This window comes from Leptosomus discolor, chromosome 7 (assembly GCF_034619465.1).
Source record: "Leptosomus discolor isolate bLepDis1 chromosome 7, bLepDis1.hap2, whole genome shotgun sequence".
NCBI classification, from domain to species: Eukaryota; Metazoa; Chordata; class Aves; order Leptosomiformes; family Leptosomidae; genus Leptosomus; species Leptosomus discolor.
Genome location: NC_141397.1, coordinates 2,426,015 through 2,444,444, shown reverse-complemented (window position 1 = coordinate 2,444,444; position 18,430 = coordinate 2,426,015). Strand labels below are relative to the sequence as shown.

At 43.4% G+C, this 18,430-nt stretch overlaps 1 protein-coding gene across 3 annotated transcripts in view; it reads left to right on the top strand.

Annotated features, from left to right (window-relative positions):
* Window positions 1-18,430, top strand: part of ICA1 (islet cell autoantigen 1) — a 56,559-nt gene that overhangs the window by 21,654 nt on the left and 16,475 nt on the right. For all 3 annotated transcript variants that reach the window (XM_086467903.1, XM_086467906.1, XM_086467905.1), the window contains exons 6-8: window positions 9,823-9,948; window positions 10,139-10,237; window positions 17,722-17,819. In XM_086467903.1, coding sequence (XP_086324029.1) covers window positions 9,823-9,948; window positions 10,139-10,237; window positions 17,722-17,819 — 323 coding nt within the window. The remainder of the gene's footprint in view (window positions 1-9,822; window positions 9,949-10,138; window positions 10,238-17,721; window positions 17,820-18,430) is intronic.

The following is an 18,430-nucleotide window of genomic DNA, read 5'->3' as shown; positions in this document are numbered from 1 at the left end:
TTGACCAGACGTTTTGTTCTCGCCTGCTGTTTTTTTTCCCCCCCCGTTGCTAAGCCTGAACTGATCTGCTCTTGCAGATCCAACTTGGCTCTGGGCGGAAGAATAATAGAGTGAAAAAACCCATCGTCATGTCACTGTATAATATTTATGGAATCACATGCATAATGTGCGAGGAGGTTCTCGTTTTTCCCCATCCCTAAAGAGACACAAGAGGGTTGGAAAAAAGGCACATTATAAAACAGCAGGAATAAACACAGGGCTGGGAAGGAAGTGAGGCAGTAGAAAAAAAGAAAGAGAGAAAGGAGTAAGATAAACGTGCGTGTGTTTGCATGAAGGAGAGAGGGAAAGCTACTTGGTGGGGTTTGGTTTCTGTCACAGCCATCACTGAGTATGTCAGAAGATGGTACAACCAGCCTTTGTCTTTTTGGCGAGGAAAAGAAGGGAGGAATATTCAAGGCAGCTATAACCTTATATCCTCACAGGGGTTAGAGAATTGCTCACATCTGCTGACTGTCAGTGGTTATGAAGTAAGCAGTTTTGACCATGGCTTACTCATTACTGCCAGGCTGGAGTTACGTGGCGTGTGAGCCAACAGGCTCGAGGCAGTAAAATTTTTACAGGCCGAGTACTTCAAAACTTGAGAGGGAAATGTGGCGTAAATGTGACAAAGAGGAAATTTCGCATTCTGCTGAATAAAATCCGCAAAGAAGTCGTGGTGCCTGTCCACGACCTGGCTGTTTGGTAAATATGATATTTGTATGATACCTTTTAGAAAAAAAATCCTCTGTTGGGATTTAAAAATAGCAGTAGTTAACTCAGGGTACCTAACAACGACTTTTCTTACCTTGTATTTTTATTTTGCTGTTAAAGGGAAAAAAAAAAATGCAGCGATGCTCATTAAGCACTTTGCTCATTAACGTGACATTCTCCTTGACCTGAGACTGTAGGCATGGATTTCAAACCGGGAAGAAAAAGGCAGGCATGTGACCCAAAGTACTGAGAGGATAAGGGCAGGGCTAGAAATGAGGACAAAGTTACATAGGCAAGAGAAGAGAAAAGAAAAGCATGAAGCTCTGTGGTCAGAGGACGGAGGATGGAAGTAGTAGTTTGTCTGGGATATATTTGTACCCCGAGCACAACGGCCACACCTCCAGTGACTGGAGGTACAACCACCACCACAGCGTATGTCCGGAGTTCTAGATGAAGGAGCTCTTTTGTGTATTTAATTATAATTTCATCTCTTTTGTACATTTAATTCTTTTCTCCTCCCAGGCAGCAAATTGCTAATTGCAGCTCTCTGCAACTACGTTTGCAAGTTTTCTGCAGCAGTTTTTGGGGAGATCTTCTGTGAGGATGTAGCGGAGCTGTCAGCCAGTGGCAGGAGTCTCTCTCCGCTTGAGTGAGCGTAGATGGCAGTCCACATCTCCAGCTTGAAAAACTGGAGAGGGAGAACATCCAAAAGTGTAATTGGAGGACTAGGGGAAATTAAGGCGAGGTGTTTCTGTGTCAGTCTGTCTTGTTTAACAAAGAAAAGATGAAGAGTTGGCTTGACCATGGTATCTAAGTTGCTGAGGCTCCTTGATCTACTGATCAGGAGTTTGTCAAGAATCATGGCTTGGAGGCTTATGCTGGATGAATTCAAATGATAAATAAGGCACATATTTAAATACTTATGGTTATTATTGGTAATAAAGGAAATATTTTTTTTTTTCCTGGGCATCACTTAGGTTAGGATTTATCAAACCTAACTTCAGACATCTGCTGTGTAGATGTCTGCACTTCAACTGATCAACAAGAGCTCCCATTATGGTCCAGTGGAGAGAAACGGGCTCTTTTAAGGTGACAGGAACCCAACTCTTGTCTCAGTTGTTTGTGTTGGCCAGATCTCCGTCCGCTGAACCGGATCGCAGGGCAAATAATGTAGATGTCAACATCTGAGCTAGGCACACCTGGAGTGTCTTCCTGGCAGACGTGCCTTGGGGTGAGTGCAGGAGTAATATTTTGTGATGTTCCTGTGCTGATTTGTTCTGGCCTTACACTCTTTGGCCAAATACGTGGCAAGGGTCTGGGAATGCTTTTCCAGCAAACCTGCAGAGCTCCCCCCCCCCCCGCTGGATCAGGTATGGGTAATGACCACGGGGACAGGAATCCTGCTGTGCACAGGGACACATTCTGGCGAAAACGGAGCCAAAATGGTGACTGCCGTGTTGAAGCTTGCTGTGGGAGTTGGAATGGCTCTCCTCAAAGGACTGCTGACATGGGCCACATCCTGTTAGGATGTGTTGAAAAATCACAGAATCGGAGAAGGGATGGGATCCTTTTGGCTTTGGAGTTTAAACCTTTGTTACCCACAGATACCATTTTTCTAATTAAGTGGTTCTAACATACTGGGGAAAAAAAATAAATTAAGCATGAATTTGTTTTATTTAAAATAGCATTAAAAATTGTGGTATTTTTAAAAAGCAGTGATTCAACTAAAACTCATGACATCTGATGTGTTTTGAAAGCTGTGAAAACTGAACCTAACACGAGTACTAAGCTTTCCCTGTGACACCATTACGTTGTTTTCTAGGTGGATAAGGTTTTAAAAGTTGTAGTTGCTCATAGGCTTAAAGTACAGAACATTATCATCCAACCTTAAAAGATTTTCAGGTTGTTCTGTTCCATTCTGGGAGACGATACTCTAATAAATATGTATATATATGTCTAATAATATATATGTATGTCCAAGAAATATATCTATGTGAATGTATATATATACAGTTTAGGGCCTAAGTAATGCAGCTTTGCAAAGTGCCTTCAATATAGCTTCTTAAAAAGCTCCTAAATGTTTTCTTTTCAAATTATAATTTATTCAGTGCCTCAGGGCAGCAGGGCATGTTAGAGGCAGAAGTAAGAGCTATCAGAGTATGATCGCTTTCCTGATGAAAAACAATTAACCCCCCAGTTGTTCTACAGCATAATACAGCATCGCAGGCACAGATGGGAATAGGAACACAAAAACGTTCTTTTATTTCTATTAAATTCATGGACTTGAGGAATTCTGTTGTATTATCAGTGGCATGCTGCACGCTGACTGAGAGCTGTGCGTTGTATCAGAGCTATCATGTGTCGGTGTAAAGTGTCCCTGTGAAATTTAGTTCTGTCATCTAATCCTTTCCTTGCCTGGCACACAAATATTCTCCTGTAGGAACCCAGTAAGGGCTTGTTTTCCCAGCGCAGTCCCAATTTAAGACCCCTGTCCTTCAAACACTTGGGCTTGTGCTTAAGTATCCCGTAACTCTGGGGCAGACCTGTAATTTATTCAGTGCTTTTTGGTGTCAAGGACAATGGGACCCAGTCTCGTTGGAAACCTTCAGGAGCTGCTGGGATACGAGGGTTAAATAGTAATGAGCAATGCTGTTGAAATCAAAGGGAATCGTCACATATGCAGATGGAAATGTGAATTCTCATCAGAGGCTATTGTTCTTGCGTGTGAATTAAAACTGTTCCAGCTGTTACCTTGTCTCCCGTGCTGATTGCCGAGGTAGATGAAAAATCCTGGCTTTGACTAAACTCGTCTTTTTGAGAAGGAAAACTGAGTGTAAGAACGAGTCTGTCATGCAAATTCAAATGGGGTAGGGTTGTGAAATTAGCTAAAATGTGGCAGGTTTGAATTACACAGTTTGCATGAAAACTGTCGGGTTCGGGGGAATAACATTTCAATTATAATGTGACTTTTTTCCTAGGTCTTTTCTCTAGACCGCTTCGTGGTAGTGTAAGGAAAGCAAAATACACGTTAAAATCACGGAGATTTGACTGTTCTGACTAGAAGCAAAAATGTTGTGATTAAAGGAAGAAATACCAGCGTATGGTGACTTTGTGGTTGTTCTGTTTGTAGACAGTTTCAGGTAGAGTTGTGATCGCTCTTGGTCCCAGTAAGTCCAGTGAACTGCTGCTAGTGCTACACTAATCCATCCTAAGCTGCGTTTCTCTCTGTTCTGCTGCGGGGTGGTACAGCATTGCTTCTGCCGCCGCCTTTTTCTTTCTTTTTCTGTTTTTTTCCCCACTCTGCTAGTCCTGTGTTGGAAACGAAGAACAAGGCAGTCTGTACGGCAGAACCTGCAGTTCCTCCTCTCCTCGCAGCCAGAGCTTCTCTTTCGGAGCTGACAGATGGGCTGTTCGTTCGCGGCAGGAAGGCAGGCGGTGCTTTTGCTGCCTTCCAGAGCGAGGCAGGTAGACGCGCACGGGGTCATTGAGGCCTTTCTGGGAAGCGTTTGCTTTATCCAGCTTGGTAGGACGAGGCGCGTGGGGAGGCGGGCGCGAGTGCCGACGATCGTAATGAAGTCCAAAATGGCACGTTGAAGAAAGGTATCCTTGGAACTCCTTCTGCGCTTCGGGTTATCTCAATTCATACCTCAAGAATAGTTTCATTTCTTGAGCAAATCTGGTATTCATCTGCTCGGCTTCAGACCTAAGAGGTATGATTTGCCTCTATTTTACTGTCTCAGTAGTTTTCCTTTCTAGCTAGGCATTCCCCACGTTATAAATTTGATCTCCTAAAATTACTTTTTGTCAGTGTTTCTCGTCAGATCATAAATGAAGATTTTAATAACGAGGGCTGAAGCGGTGCTACCTCTTCTTTCACCGTTGTTCTTAGGTGTTATTCCTACAAGTTGATGGAGCAGAGATTAATGAACGCAATAAATACTGTTCCAGCCCAAGGGAACAGTTGTGTCAAAGTATAGTCTGCAAACTACAGAACATACCAGAGCACACTGAGGCCAGGTTCAGTACTGTGCAAGACGTTGGAAGTCCTTACGCTGCACATGGAAAAGTTTAGTTACGGGCTTTGTTTCGTATAAAACATTACCTTTTCTGTTCTCTGACCGAGCGGCATCAATCTTGAATTTAAAAAAGAAAAAAAAAATAATCAGTAAGTGCTTATGTCTGCTCATGTAGAAGGGTGATGGGTGCTCCTTGTCATGACACCGCTCTAGCTACGGAGTTATTACTGCTTGGTGGGAGCTGGGAATCTAGTTCCTTGTGCTTTCTGTGCTGGATGCAGAAATGCCGTCAGATATGCTCTACGCTGAAGACTTTGTCCCCAGACTGCAGCCTGCTTGGGTTTGCATTTCATTTTCATGTAGTCTTTACAAGGATCAGGTATGCCAGAAGGTGCTATGCTTACTTAATGCAGAGATTTGTGCTGATTCCATCTGCTGGTAGAGTTTACCCAGAGCCCCCAACAGAAAGGTTTGCTATATTCCAGGCATTTTTTTCCTTCTTGATTTCCTTACCCCCCTCCTTCCAGCCTGTACACACGCTGTGCATGCTTTTCAGCTCGAGTAAGTGAGAGGTTGGGTGACAAATTAGACTGGAAGCATCTGTTTCTGCTTCCATGCTGGAAATGCTGAGACAAAAATACACTGTATGTGAAGGGAGTTAGTGCATTTATCCGACAAATTCATTTTGGAGAGGATGCTTCACTAGCCTAATTGTCCCTGAAATTGGGCTACTACTGAAAATAAACGTTGCATTTTATGGTAGACTAAAAGTGAGTAATAACACAGATGTACTGTCGAGGACAGAGATTCTTTGGAAATACATGACAAATCTGTGTTTTAGTAACTGAACATGGCAAATAGGGTTTTTTAGCTGGGTCTGAACTGGGTTTTTTTGTATTAGCACCCGTGAAGACTGGGACTTTTCTGTTTGAATACATAGTTTAGGAACCTGTGTTAGCAAGTATTTGCCCTTACAATGAAGCATTCCAGAATCTGACTTTCAAGCCCTCGGGATTTGGGATTTTAACATTTCTTTATTTCTTTACTTACTTATTTTAGTCTTTTGAAATTATTTCCGTTTTATCTGGCATCTTAATAGTTTATCAAGCTATGGATTTGATAAGACACAGCTTTCCGAATTTATGTTTTCTTATGGGCTCTCTTTAAAGAATTCTGTGCCATGAATACTGCACTGAGATGTTTGCATGGGGAAATTAAAAGCAGGTTGCTCCAGGTTGCTGCTTAGAAAAAGAAAAAGATGAAAAGTAATAATCTTTTTTTTTTCCTGTCAGTAGTTCCATCAGATTTTCTCATACAGCACAAACCTCACAGCTAGCACCTGCTTAGCAGCTCTTTCGTCGTAAAACGTCCAGGTTACCTTTGGATCGGCGCAGTTCTCTTAGGGTCGGTAAAATCCTGACGCTTTTCAGACCAGGATTTTGAAGAAATTTTCTATGTTCAGCTTTAATGAAGTTATATGTAAAAATTTGCAGGACTGAGACCACAATGAGGTCCTGTTTCCCCTGTCGTAGAGAGTAATTGCAGAGAAAGGAGAAGATTAGTATGTATTACATCAGCTTTCCCCTGAGTAGAAAACCAAAGGTTCATTCTGATAACTTGTGTGGTATTAAGTAGATTATGCTTTGTAAGCACTAAGGCTTTATACCTAATTCCTGAAGCCACCAGTAATCTTAAAAGATGTCTAACAGTAATTTGAGTTGAAAATGCATTTATTGGCCCACACCAGAGGCAAAAGGTCATGCTGATGTAGTCTGCAGTTTTCTTTCTTGGCACCTGCAGTGCTGCTGCAAAACGGAGAGTACTTCTGCTCGATAGTGTATCCAAAAACCTAAAAGCATCCTCAATTTAGTGGTTCTCAGAGCACCGCATCTTCCCTGGTTGGCAAGAGAAATGTGTGGCAGTTGGTCACACAGCATTAAGTATTCTGAATCCTCTGTGTGAGCATACCAGACACAGGGGTTCGTGTTCCACGTTGTGTGGTGGGTCACCTCTTCCTCTTTGGGCATGCTCTAGCTTTTAGAAGAGACACTAATTACGTGTTCAGTTAAGATAAAGGCTGACATTGTTTCTAGCTAAATGTCCCTGAAGGCGGTATGCAGGAAGACTAGGACTCAAACTTTACAGGTTTTTTGTTTTCTTTCCTCTTCTTTTAAGGAGTTGGAGACATGAGGTAGACCCAAATCCCAATCTGTGGTGTAAAGTCCTTTTGCAGACTTGCAGTTATACAGATTATTAATCACATTTAGTAGTCCTTGTTTTGCTTTTTTTTCCTTGTGGCCCACCATCTCTGACAGAGTGATTTATATTGCCCAGAACTAACATTCTTTGCTCACTTGGACTCTTAGTCTACAAAGCCTCAGCTGTTCTCACTGTGTTTTCACCAGTGCCAGGATATACTGAATAGGAAAGGGATTGTGATCTCACAGAGTCACAGGGTGGTAGGAGTTGGAAGGGGCCTCTAGAGATCATCTAGTCCAACTCCCCCGCACCATTGTAAAATACAGTTTTGTGTGTGACACAGTTCCACTGGCATCAGTTGAATCTCTCTGGATTTTCGTGGCTGTAACTGCGATCAGAATTTAGGCTCCAGTCTCACTAGGTTTTTCAAAGCCCTACAACATCTCTATTACTCAAATGCCTTCCTGTTGTAGCAGTTCTTGCTGGCAAAAGATGTAGATAATCCCGTGTTTGGATTTCAGTTAGAAGTTCCTTTTTGCACAGGCCCATGAATTTCTGCACAATTCTCCTTTTTCGACTGAAATTGTAAATCCGTGCTGTCAGTCACTCACAGCTAAAGCAAACAGAGGATTTGAGGACCTACTGCAGGACAAAGATGTGTTATCCAGCACTGGATAAAGCTTCCATATTCCTCCTGCTACTGCTCCCGTCCTCCTCCGTTGCTGCTTAACTTTGAGGCCCAGAAGCTGGTTACCCATCTGATGGTTTGACTAGCCAGTTGTGGGTGGGCTGGGACTCCCGGCACGGACAGCATGGTGCCTCGCTGGGGCTGCCACCAGGCGCAAGCTGAAAGAAGTAGCGTAGAGTCCCTCGAGGATCCCAAAGTAAGAGGCAGCCTCAGCTCATGCCGGGGTAGTTCCGACTGGTAAGGCTTTCCACAAAATGCCATGCTTTGGAGGGAGATCAAGCAGCTGCTCCTTGCTTAGCATTTGTCGTGCTGGCCTAAGGAGCAGAAGCCGTGGGAGGGAGCAACTGAGAGAGTTCAAATCTGTCTCCCTCAGCAAAACATCTCCTAACTACCCAAGAACTCTTCCAGCTCTGCATGCCCCTCTTTGGTTTGGAACTCTTCAATATGCAAAACCAACAAAGCAAGTCACCAGTAAGATGTTGTAGTCTGGTGGTTAGAGCCACTGGATCAGGTCACAAGTTGGAGATGTAGCTGTTATTACCAGAACTCAAGATTTGTTCACCAGTTGCTTGGGTGTAATATGTGGAGTTACCCTGGAAGACTTCCCCTTCTAGAGGAATGCACTAGCCACAAAGCTCTTTTGTAAAGGTAGAGTACCACTGCTGTTTGTTCATTTAAAAAAAAAGTGACTTTTTTCTAGGCATCACCTTTTTCTACAATTCAGATCTCACCTGTGAGATGCTGCGTTTATCAGAAAATTTGAATTACGGTAGTTTCTTCATTCTGAACGTATCAGGCCTGTGATATGTGCAGCCCTGTCCTATTACTGACGCAGAGCCGGTCTGATCAGTGAAAAAAAAGTTGCCACGTATCCAGCAACCCAAAAGTGCCACAGTTTGTGTGAGTAGGTCCTCTGATGAGTTTGTGATGCAGCTCTTTTGCTGGTTTTCTGCCTGGTTGGGAGTCCCGTGGACTCCTTAAGTGCGTTTGGGAAAATAAGGTTAGAAATACGGTAACCCTAACGTCTTGGATTGCGTTACGAGGTGTGTGTTTGCCCTTTCTGCACAGGAGGGCAGGGACGTGCTGCAGGGTTCTGGAGTCGCTGCTGGAGATCAGGAGCATACAAGTGTGTCAGGTCTTGTTTGACTGAGTCTGCGTATTCCGAACAAAATCAGTTCACTCTCCGAGTTAGACCGGTAAAGGAAAGGAAATGTATTTAATTAACCCATTCAGTGGGTTCTTTCCACTGTGAAGGTTGGTTTGGGGTAAATATTTTATTGTAACTCTGAAAGAAAATCATCATGTTTTGTGGTTTCGTTGTTTCCCGTTTCCTTGGAAGAAAACTAAATTTTGCGTACAAATTTTGTTACAAACAAATTTGTTTTGTTGATAGAGTATTGTGGTAGTGTACAAAGCTGTCACAAAAATGGGGTATCTGGGGTATGAAGCACCTACATCAACTCTCTGCCCTGATACCTGATCATGAGAATACCCCTGTTGTTGTCAAACACGTGGGGCTTGTGTAGCAGAAGGCATCTTGTATGTACTTAACAGGTTGTAGAAGAGTAATTTGAAAAAAAAAAAAAAACAAAAACCTTTGAAACTGAAATTGTTTACTCCTAAGAAAGGGGCCTACATATTTTTCTCATAGCAATAAACAGGAAAAACGCCTCAGTTTGGAAGGAAAACTTCAATGAGCGAAATCTTTGTAGCAGTTGAAAGTTACTGAAGTGCTATATTGCCAACAAGAGGGTAATTTGTCTGCTGTTATGTATATTACGTAGAAAACTTTTAGTTCCAAGTTTGCTGTTCAGGCTTTGAATTAGTATTACTGTAAAGAGATACCAAAACGAGTGTATTTTCCAGTTGTTGCCTTCTCAGTATGTATTTAGTACTAATATCCATCTTATAAACAGGGGTTAGAAAACAAAATTTCTTCACGGAACATACTAGAAGAATAGTAACACAGAAGATAGTAAGAGCATTGTTTTAGCATATATCAGCCTGCCATATCTGAATTTCAGTGGGATTGATGCTATAATAAAGTTCTATATAAATTTTAATTGAGGCTGTTCAGTTGTCTGTTTTCCCTGAAAGTTGTTAGTTTCCTCTCTCATGAAAAATGGAGGAAAAAACTCACCACATGAACATTTGTCCCTTTGTTTGAAGGTTCAAGCTCAAGTGCGACACGCAAAACTCAACTTTGACAAACTGAAGACTGACGTCTGTCAAAAAGTGGATCTTCTGGGAGCGAGCAGATGCAACCTCCTTTCTCACGTGTTAACAACGTATCAGGTATCCAAAGAAAACGTTGACCTCCAAAAGAAAGATTTCTTGTTAATGTATGGGGGTTTTAAGAGGTTACCATGGCAATATTCAGCTGTAAGAATATGTAACTAGTATTGGAGGGGAGATGTGAAATTTGCACTGGAAGCAGACTGGTGTTAAAGCTAGCGTTGCATCGAAATGATATCCTGCCTTACAGACAACGCTTCTTCATTTTTGGGAGAAAACTTCGCACACGATGGCGGCCATCCATGAGAGTTTCAAAGGTTACCAGCCTTATGAATTCACTATGTTAAAGGTAAGGAATACATAGATATGTTTGTCTGCCCGATGGCAACAAATAAGAGATCATGCAAGGAGGTAGAAAGTGCACGTTCATACAAAACTGTCTGACAATTTTATCCCTGTTACAGGTTATTTTACATTTTACATTTATCCTTAAATGCAGGTCTTCTGTTTAATGCATTTCTGCCTAGTAGGATCAAAAACTGCGTGTAGAGTGCAGTGACTAAGGAATATTTCAAAGGAAGACATTATTCAGAGCTCTACTTAAGTATGTGTTTAACTGGGATTGTGTTTGATTAGTCTTAAAGACCACCAGAATTAGGATTTTTGCTCCCCAAAATCCCGCAAGTGAGTTAATACTATTTTGCCTTTGCATCCATTTTTAAAAACTGACACTCTTTAAGAACACCCTGTTGGACTGAAAAGAAGTACGTGGCTGCTCAGGAGTCCCACACCTGTACTCAGACTTTTTAACCCTTAACCGCTGTGGGAAATACTCTTTTGCTGGAGAAGTGGTATTTGCTGATCCTTTGTAATCTTTGGATATGGAATATGTGCAATACCTGGCTGCAGTCGGAGTTCAGAGATTCACCAGGTATCTAACGATAATCACTCAGCACTGAGTATTTTCCTGGTCATGCCTGCCCTTGCACGTGAAGTTGCTTTGCCCATTGTAATTCGAGGTTCAGTAGAAGGATGGGAAAACAGTGCAGAAATTCTTTCCCCATAGATGTCTTTGCCCTGCAGTTAGTTTGTGCAAGGGAGAAACTACATGACTGGCTGGTCCTATTTGCACGGGAGAAAAACCACATTTGGCTGAAGGAGGTCTGACGGAAGGGTCACCGTCGGGAGGGCAGCGGGGAAGGAGCAGCTTGGAGAGACAGCCCAGCCCGAAAACGATTACGAGTCATAGCCTCAGTCCTTGAAGTGCTTGTGCATATGACACGTAGAAGTGGAAGCTGGGCTGCGTCATGCTGTATAGCTTGTGGCTACCCCAGGGCCCCTGGGAAAGAAGCACCTGAAGGTACAAGGTTTCATTCGGCCCGGACTGCCAGACTTGTCTGTACACGACTATGCTATATTTAAAGCTGTTTTCTAGAAGGTGGGTTGGGAGGGGGCGATTTCTGAACTTTGAAGTGCATAAAGAGCTTGTGGAGACTGTTACTCCTGCAGCTTGAAACATCACAGCAGACCAAACAAACAAACAAATTTCAAGCTCAATCTCTCCTGACCGAGGACAAAAATAAAAGGAGGCCTATAAACTGCTTCACCTTACCCAGCCTCTGAAGAATCCTGCCTTGCAGGAGAAGTCCTCGTTGAAGTTAACGTAACTCTAAGCTGCTTTCTTGCATAGTCCACGTCATGGAAGATGGGTTTTAGCCAGAGCTTATGTCCAGATTTCGGCAGGAGACAGCTGGGCGTAGTCATCTGGACATTGCTAGTAGCTGCCTGCGGACTCACCAGTGAAACTCCAAACCAGCAAAGAAAGTCCCTTTCATTTCCCCACCATTCCCTCCCTTTGCAGCGATGCCTAGTTCACAGCCTGGGTTTAGCACGGCCAGAGTCCTGCTCAGGAGCCTGGTACCATGCTGGTGGGCTGTCCTCATGGCTTCCCACGTTAGAAGGCTTCCAGGGAAGTTCCTCTCGTTGCTTTGATACAACCCAATTGCAGTCTAATTTGTGTAGGTAGCTTATATTGTTGCTGGGTATTTATTCTTTATTCTCTTTTCTGTCTAAAAATGTGAGTGTTTGAACAAGACGTGATGTTTCAAAATGTATGGTAACGTTTGGAGAGAAAATGCACCCGTTCTGGGTTGTGAAGTGCCCTTGTGACAGCAGATGAGAGAGGTTTGGGGAAGCTTGTTAGCTTTTGAACTTCCTCCTGTGAAAGATGTCGGTGTAGTCTAAATTTGAAATGAAGTTGATGAAGAAATAGAATCTATATGGAGTCCACACGTGTGTAACAAGCACTCCGCTGAAGCACAAAGTAGCTGTAGAAATGGCTGTGAGTGTTGTAGTGGGTTAGGGTGCAGCCTAACTTTGTTAAGAGAATCTTCACCATTTTTATTGCTGGCCTCCCGTGCTGGAGAGATGGGATTCCCTGGTTGTGCAGCGATCTGTACGCTGAGAAATGATGCTCATCAGGAGGGAGTTTTACGCTACAGAATTTCATGGAAGTCTCTGCTTTCAGAAAACAGCTGCTTGGGACTGTGTTACTGCCTTTTAGTATCGGTTCTTTATTTCATTCGGTCTTTAGAGCGTGGGTTTATTTTCTGTGCCATGATCTCTTTTTCCCTCCAAGTAGTGGTTTCTGTTTGTTTGCATTAAACGATTGCTAAGGAGATTAAATCAAAACGGGGTGGTTGCAGCAGGTGAGATTCCGTTGCCGAGGAGAATAGATGTCTGCTGCTACTTCAGGTGCCTTTCTAGGGGAAGTCACCTCCCCTCTGCTTGTCGTTTTGGAGTCCTGTGTCTCCTCTGCTAGACCTGGGTGTGGAATAACAATAGATGGTTATGGGCAGGGAACTGATCCCTACCAGCCATATGATATGGTCATGCCAGAGTAACTATATATTAAGGAGGAGCTGCAGGCTAATTCTACGTTGAGATGACGTGGTATTATTTTTTTATGAAGTACATTACATGGCTATAGGTGATCTAGGGTAAGAATGGTTTCTGATGGAGAAACTGCTGGTCTAAAAATCTAGCCAGTGAAGATGCCAGGTCTGCTGTTGGCTTTATGCATTCAAAATAGACAATCAGAACATATAATTGCTTAAAACGTGCGTGAAATACTTCAGTGTGCCTATTCCTGTGTTTAATCAGGAGTTACCCGGTTTAGAATATTTTTCCCTGCCTTACATCATAAAAGGGATCTTTCCTGAAAGAAAATTTTGCATTTGGTGCTTGCGAATCGTTTTTGTCTTTTATGATCTCAGTTCTGATACTAGCAGCTTGATTTTGCTCACCCAAGTGATCCTTCTGAATTAAGCTAAGCATACACATATGTAGGATTAGCCTTTTACTTTAAAACAAGAATTTAAAGGAACAACTGTTAATATTGGACTCAGGCGTGGATTGTCTTACTGCAAAATTAGGAGGTGCTATGTACTGGAAAATTACTATTTGTATTTTGTAGTATGAATATATTCATGTACCAGGTTTACTTCAGGAAGGAGACTCTTAAATGCCTCTCGGGATTGTTTCTGGAAAGAAAACATTGTCTTTAGAGATGTTTGCCAAACTCCCTTAATGAAAAGCAGCCCGTTTGTTTTCTTTGCTTCAGGGTATATGCTGAGAGTGGTGTAATTGTGCTATTGCAGCTGTATTGCCTAACTGCGAGTCTTGTGCTTGATGAAAGATGATTATTAATGCGCTAACAACTCTATGTATCGTGATGTAAAAGTACCCAGCGCTGTATCCGGAGCTGTGATATTAAAGACGATGGGCTGCTGCGTTGGTAGAGCCTTCAAGGTTTCGTTGTCTTGAAATTGCTGTGTATCAAATGAATTCCAGTTTATTGCAGGGGCTACTTCTCATGAATAATACCTCTTTCTAACTTCTGTCACCATTTATTTGCCTTAGTTACTTAATGAATATTTTAGTTGCATGTTTTATATTTTAATGTTATAATACCAAACTTCCTGATGAGATTGTGTGCGCCTGGAAATAATAATAGTCCTGGTAAGGGAGTCAAAAGGTGTAACTCTCGGTGCATCCATGTATTTCCACGCAAAGTGGAACGCTGCTGCCTGCTTTCCTTGCGTGGTTTGGAGAGCTCTCTCCAAACGGGTACGACAGCACTGTTGGCTTCTGCTCACCTCTGCTCTAGCCTGCTGCCCTTTTGTGTTTCTGTTGGTTGCACCGTGACTTTACTCACGGGCAAGGTTGTGTATAATTTTACATTTCTAGGGGGTTTTGTGGTGTTGGGGTTTGTTTTTTTTTTTTTTTTTTCTTCTGCTGGATCTCCATGAGGAAATTCTGAGACTACCTGCATTTCCTCCTCCCTTCCAGCTCTCCCCTCGAGTGAAACGTATCCAAGTTTCTGTCCCCTCAGCGGCGTTGCACTTCTTGATGTGTGTCGTGACGTCCTGGGGTGTAACCCTGGCTCCCGGACCTGCCCTTAGCTCTGTTGCTCTGATTCTTTCTGAGTCAAGAGAAAGAGCGTTAGTTGTCCAAGGCACATGGCGGGAACTGTGGGTGAGCTGAGGGCGTTATCAACACTCTGGTGATTTAACCGCAGAGGACAGGCTTTGTGTGCGGTCCAGATGATCTTGGCTTGGCTTGAAAGCAGCCCAGAGGCAGGTGAAGGAATTCTGTGAGTGAGCAGCAGTCAGCCTGGGAACGGTGCCTGGGCTGGAACCAGAGTTAGCTCTGGAGCAGAGGAACCCCTGCTTGACTTGGATATTGAGCCTGAGTGCTGGGAGCAAGCAGAGCATCGCTGGGCGACTTGTGGTCGTGGAGCCAGACGCGATGGGCAGGCTGTCTTGTCTGAAGGACTGTGGGCTTGCTCTGCTGGTGGCATGGTCTTACCCTGAGTTTTGTAGTGCGAGAGCAACAACGAAGCTAGGAAGAGAGCTTTCTAAACATGCAGGGACCCTGCCTTAAGCTACACATCCTGCTGTAGCTCTCGACAAAGCCCGTGGGAGTCCACGTGAGCGCCCAGAAGAGTGCCGTGAGGTTATGCCTTTGCTCCGAGCCGGTGGAGTCAGGGGTGCTTCGCCCACCCCGCTGCGGTGTGCTTGCTTCCCTCCAAACTCCGTCTCTGTCTTGACAGCCTCGTTTGCTCACCATGCTTCCTAGATGGTGGGACTTCTTCCCTCCCTCTGAGGTAACCTGAAACGATTAAGGGAATAACGCGGTTTGATTGCTACGCGTGCTGACAGTCGGGATCACGTCGCCATGGATTCACGCTTAGAAAACGGTCGACGATGGCTTTTCAACGCTCGCTTTTATTTCGTGCCCATTCTCTAGCCTTTTTTTAACCTTTTTAAAAAAAGGTGTCTCAGTTTGTAGTGCACGTCGAGGTGCGGAGTAGAGGGAGGCAAGGGAGAGGAAAATACTGTCATTGTTTGCGATCAGAATTTGAGGGGATATTTTCTGAATTAAATTGTTACGTTGAATTATTGCATTAAAATACAGCTGCTGATTTTTAACAATTTTGACCATAATCTCTGTTGAAACTGAAGCTATATTTCAGACCTATGTTTATTTTTCTAATACAGGAAATAGTAACTGCCATTATTATCCTGCTGTTTCCTTCCCAGAGTAGTTGTGAACTCCGTTTCTGTGCTTTGATCACAGTCCTTTAAATATGGATTTCCTGAAACACTCATGAAGGAAGCGTCCTAAGATATAGTTCCTTAAAGAACGATGCTGATTTCTTCTCTGTATTTTTCTTGGTGGAGGTGCAGAAGATTTTACTTCTGATAATTTTCTTTTTAACTTAGGCAGTGGTTAAACTAGTCCTGTTTGTTGTTCGAAACCATTACACCCTTCTTGGGGCAGGCGCTGTGCTGTTGTCCGTGGTGGCAGAGCACCACACCTCCTGCACCGTCACCTCCTGACTACAGTGGACCCTGTGTCCTGCTGAGAAGGTGTCCAGGGTGGTTCAAGTGCCTGGAGCACGACAGTCCCTGGAGGGCAGAGCCCTGCCTGCACTTTTGTGCGAGTATAGTGATTTTTGAACTCTAATGCAGGTCCTCTTGGAGTCAGCGGGGTAATTCCCATCAGTTTTACTAGCACAAGAGGTGCAGTCTGATCAGTAGCTGGTACAGTTAAAGGTAAACGTGTTTGCTCGTAGGTGATCTGGCTGAGGTGGCTCGTGTCCCTTATTCAGAATCCCAGAAGTACATTTATATGGGATTCTGGTTGGCACTGTTACAGTGTTAAAAAAAAAAAAAAAAAGGAAAAAAAAAAGTGGCAGCACAGAATAAGGTAAATTTCTTTAATGCCTCTATTTATTGTTACTGCTTTGGTGATCCCTCGTCTTTTGGTGCATGATGTCTGCAGTGCTAAAGGTGCCTATGACAATTAATTAATCTGCTGTCCTAGATAGAAGAATTAACTTACTGAGAGGGAAAAAAACGCAGCTGCTGCATACGACAGGTCCATCAGTTTGCTTTCTGCAATGCTGAAGTGTACGTTTCCTCGTACAGACAAGTCCTGAGCCAAGCAGAAACCAGAATGTCCCTTCTGGGGACTCGTCTGCCCTGGGTAACAGGGCACTGCAAGCAAGGCCTGCGACGTGCCTGGGAGGGCTTTCCTTTTAGCAGATGGGCTGGGGACTCTTAACTTTTATGCAACAGATGAGGTGGCCTCAGCAGCCGCGGTATTTTCTTTGTTTTACTGTTCTGCTGAACCACGCTACCGTTTGGTTAAAACTCCAGACGCAAAACCACTGCGGGTTCGTGTTCATTAAGTTTTGCACAAAAAGGAGGTTTATTTGGTTTAGCCTCCGCTTTGTGGGGAGTGGGGGGAGAAGGTGGGTGAGGTGCGCTGCTATATCAGTGGGACCTAAGTAGACGTAATTACAAGTGGTCAGGGCTGTTCACGTGAAGCATGGCTTTATTTTTCAGAAACTGGGTTGGGCTTTGGAAAGAGGAACGTGTTTTCACCTTCACAGCAAAACCGTTTGATAGAGCCCAATATTCACGTTGCTAACATCTGCCATTATTGAATTACTCTCTTCAGTTATTTCATTTTTCACACAGAAATCCTAATTAAAGCATAACAGGGACAATCTGCAGTACATTTTGAGATCACAGGAGCGGTAAGAGGCAGTCCATAATGCTTTATGTGTTGGCTTGTTCACACGTCCAGATTTTGGTTATAAAAATGCTGACCGTGAAACTGCACGTTGTTCTCTCGTAGCATGGTCTTTCAGGTTGCAGAGGGACTGCAGGGGTTCGTAATACCACACCTGGCCTCTGGATAACGAATCATCCAAGATTTTAAGCCTCGTTTTCAGATTCAGGATACCAGTAATACCTTCCCCCTACAGTGCAGTTGCCAAGGTTGTGTGAATAGCTGTGTCAGGAAAAAAAGAGAATAAAGAAGTAAAGAAGCAGTACGTGAGGATCAACCAGATGTAAAGAATGAATTTTTCCTATCTTAAAAAAAAAAAAAAAAAAAGGGGAGGAAAAAAAAGAGGCAAAAAAGAGGCAAACCCCCCAAAATGGCGCAGAAACGTGCTGTCAGCGCCTGCTTTGTGCCAGGTTTTACTTAGAAATACTGGAAACGGAACATGAGTTTCAAAGTAGCCAAGAGTCACCTTCTTATGTGAAGTATGTTCGTGTGACTCAATTTGAATGAGCCTCTCCTAGCGTTTTTTTTTATTTTGCTTGTTTGAGTCAGATATAGTTTTGATACAGCTCAAGGCCATTCTTAACATATTTCATGCAGGTTCTAGTCTGGCTTCGCCTTAAATGACACACTTTTGCCTCCCTGATTCTGTTTTGGTTTATTCTCTTCATTTATATTATGTTTATGATCTAGAGCTTGCAAGATCCTGTGAATAAACTAACAGAAAAAGCAGAAAAGGAGGACCTGCAGACTGAGAGCACCAAAGCAGTACAGCAAGACCAGCAGAGTCAGTAAGTTGCATGGCCTATGTATTACAATAAGGAGTATTTTTGTCTGTAATCTGCTTTCTGGTTGCTGAAGTCACCAAACATTTATAAACGGAAATACAGACGCAGCTAGGCTGATCACGTTAGCTCATAGTAAGCCTAATACAAGAATTCCTGAAATGTTGTAATGTGTACGTGACAACTAATAAACTTTGTGGTGAAATGAAGAGCTTTACAAAGAGCCATTAAGCCTTTATATGTTTTCCATCTTTTCCTAGCCTTCTTTTTATTTTTCAGCTTTTGCTTCGTTTTTGCTTTAGTAAAACCCACGGTAAACAGCGACACGTGGGAGGAGGTACATAAGCGTTGTATTTCTCCCGTCAGCAGCATCTCCTTTCACCTGGGAAGAGGATATGGATTCCTGCTTGCTTTGCGCAGCGATTAGTTTTTGTAATGCATCCAGCACCGGTTAGCGACCCAACAAAGCACTGGGTACTTAGGGTAAAGTACATCTAAGGGAGCCGATGCTGCCAAGGTTTGAGTTACCTGTAGCTCTGGGGTGAGAGGGGCTGATGAACGGGCTGCCGCGGGGAGAGGAGAACTGGAGAACGAGATGCGATCCCTCCCCGACGGGA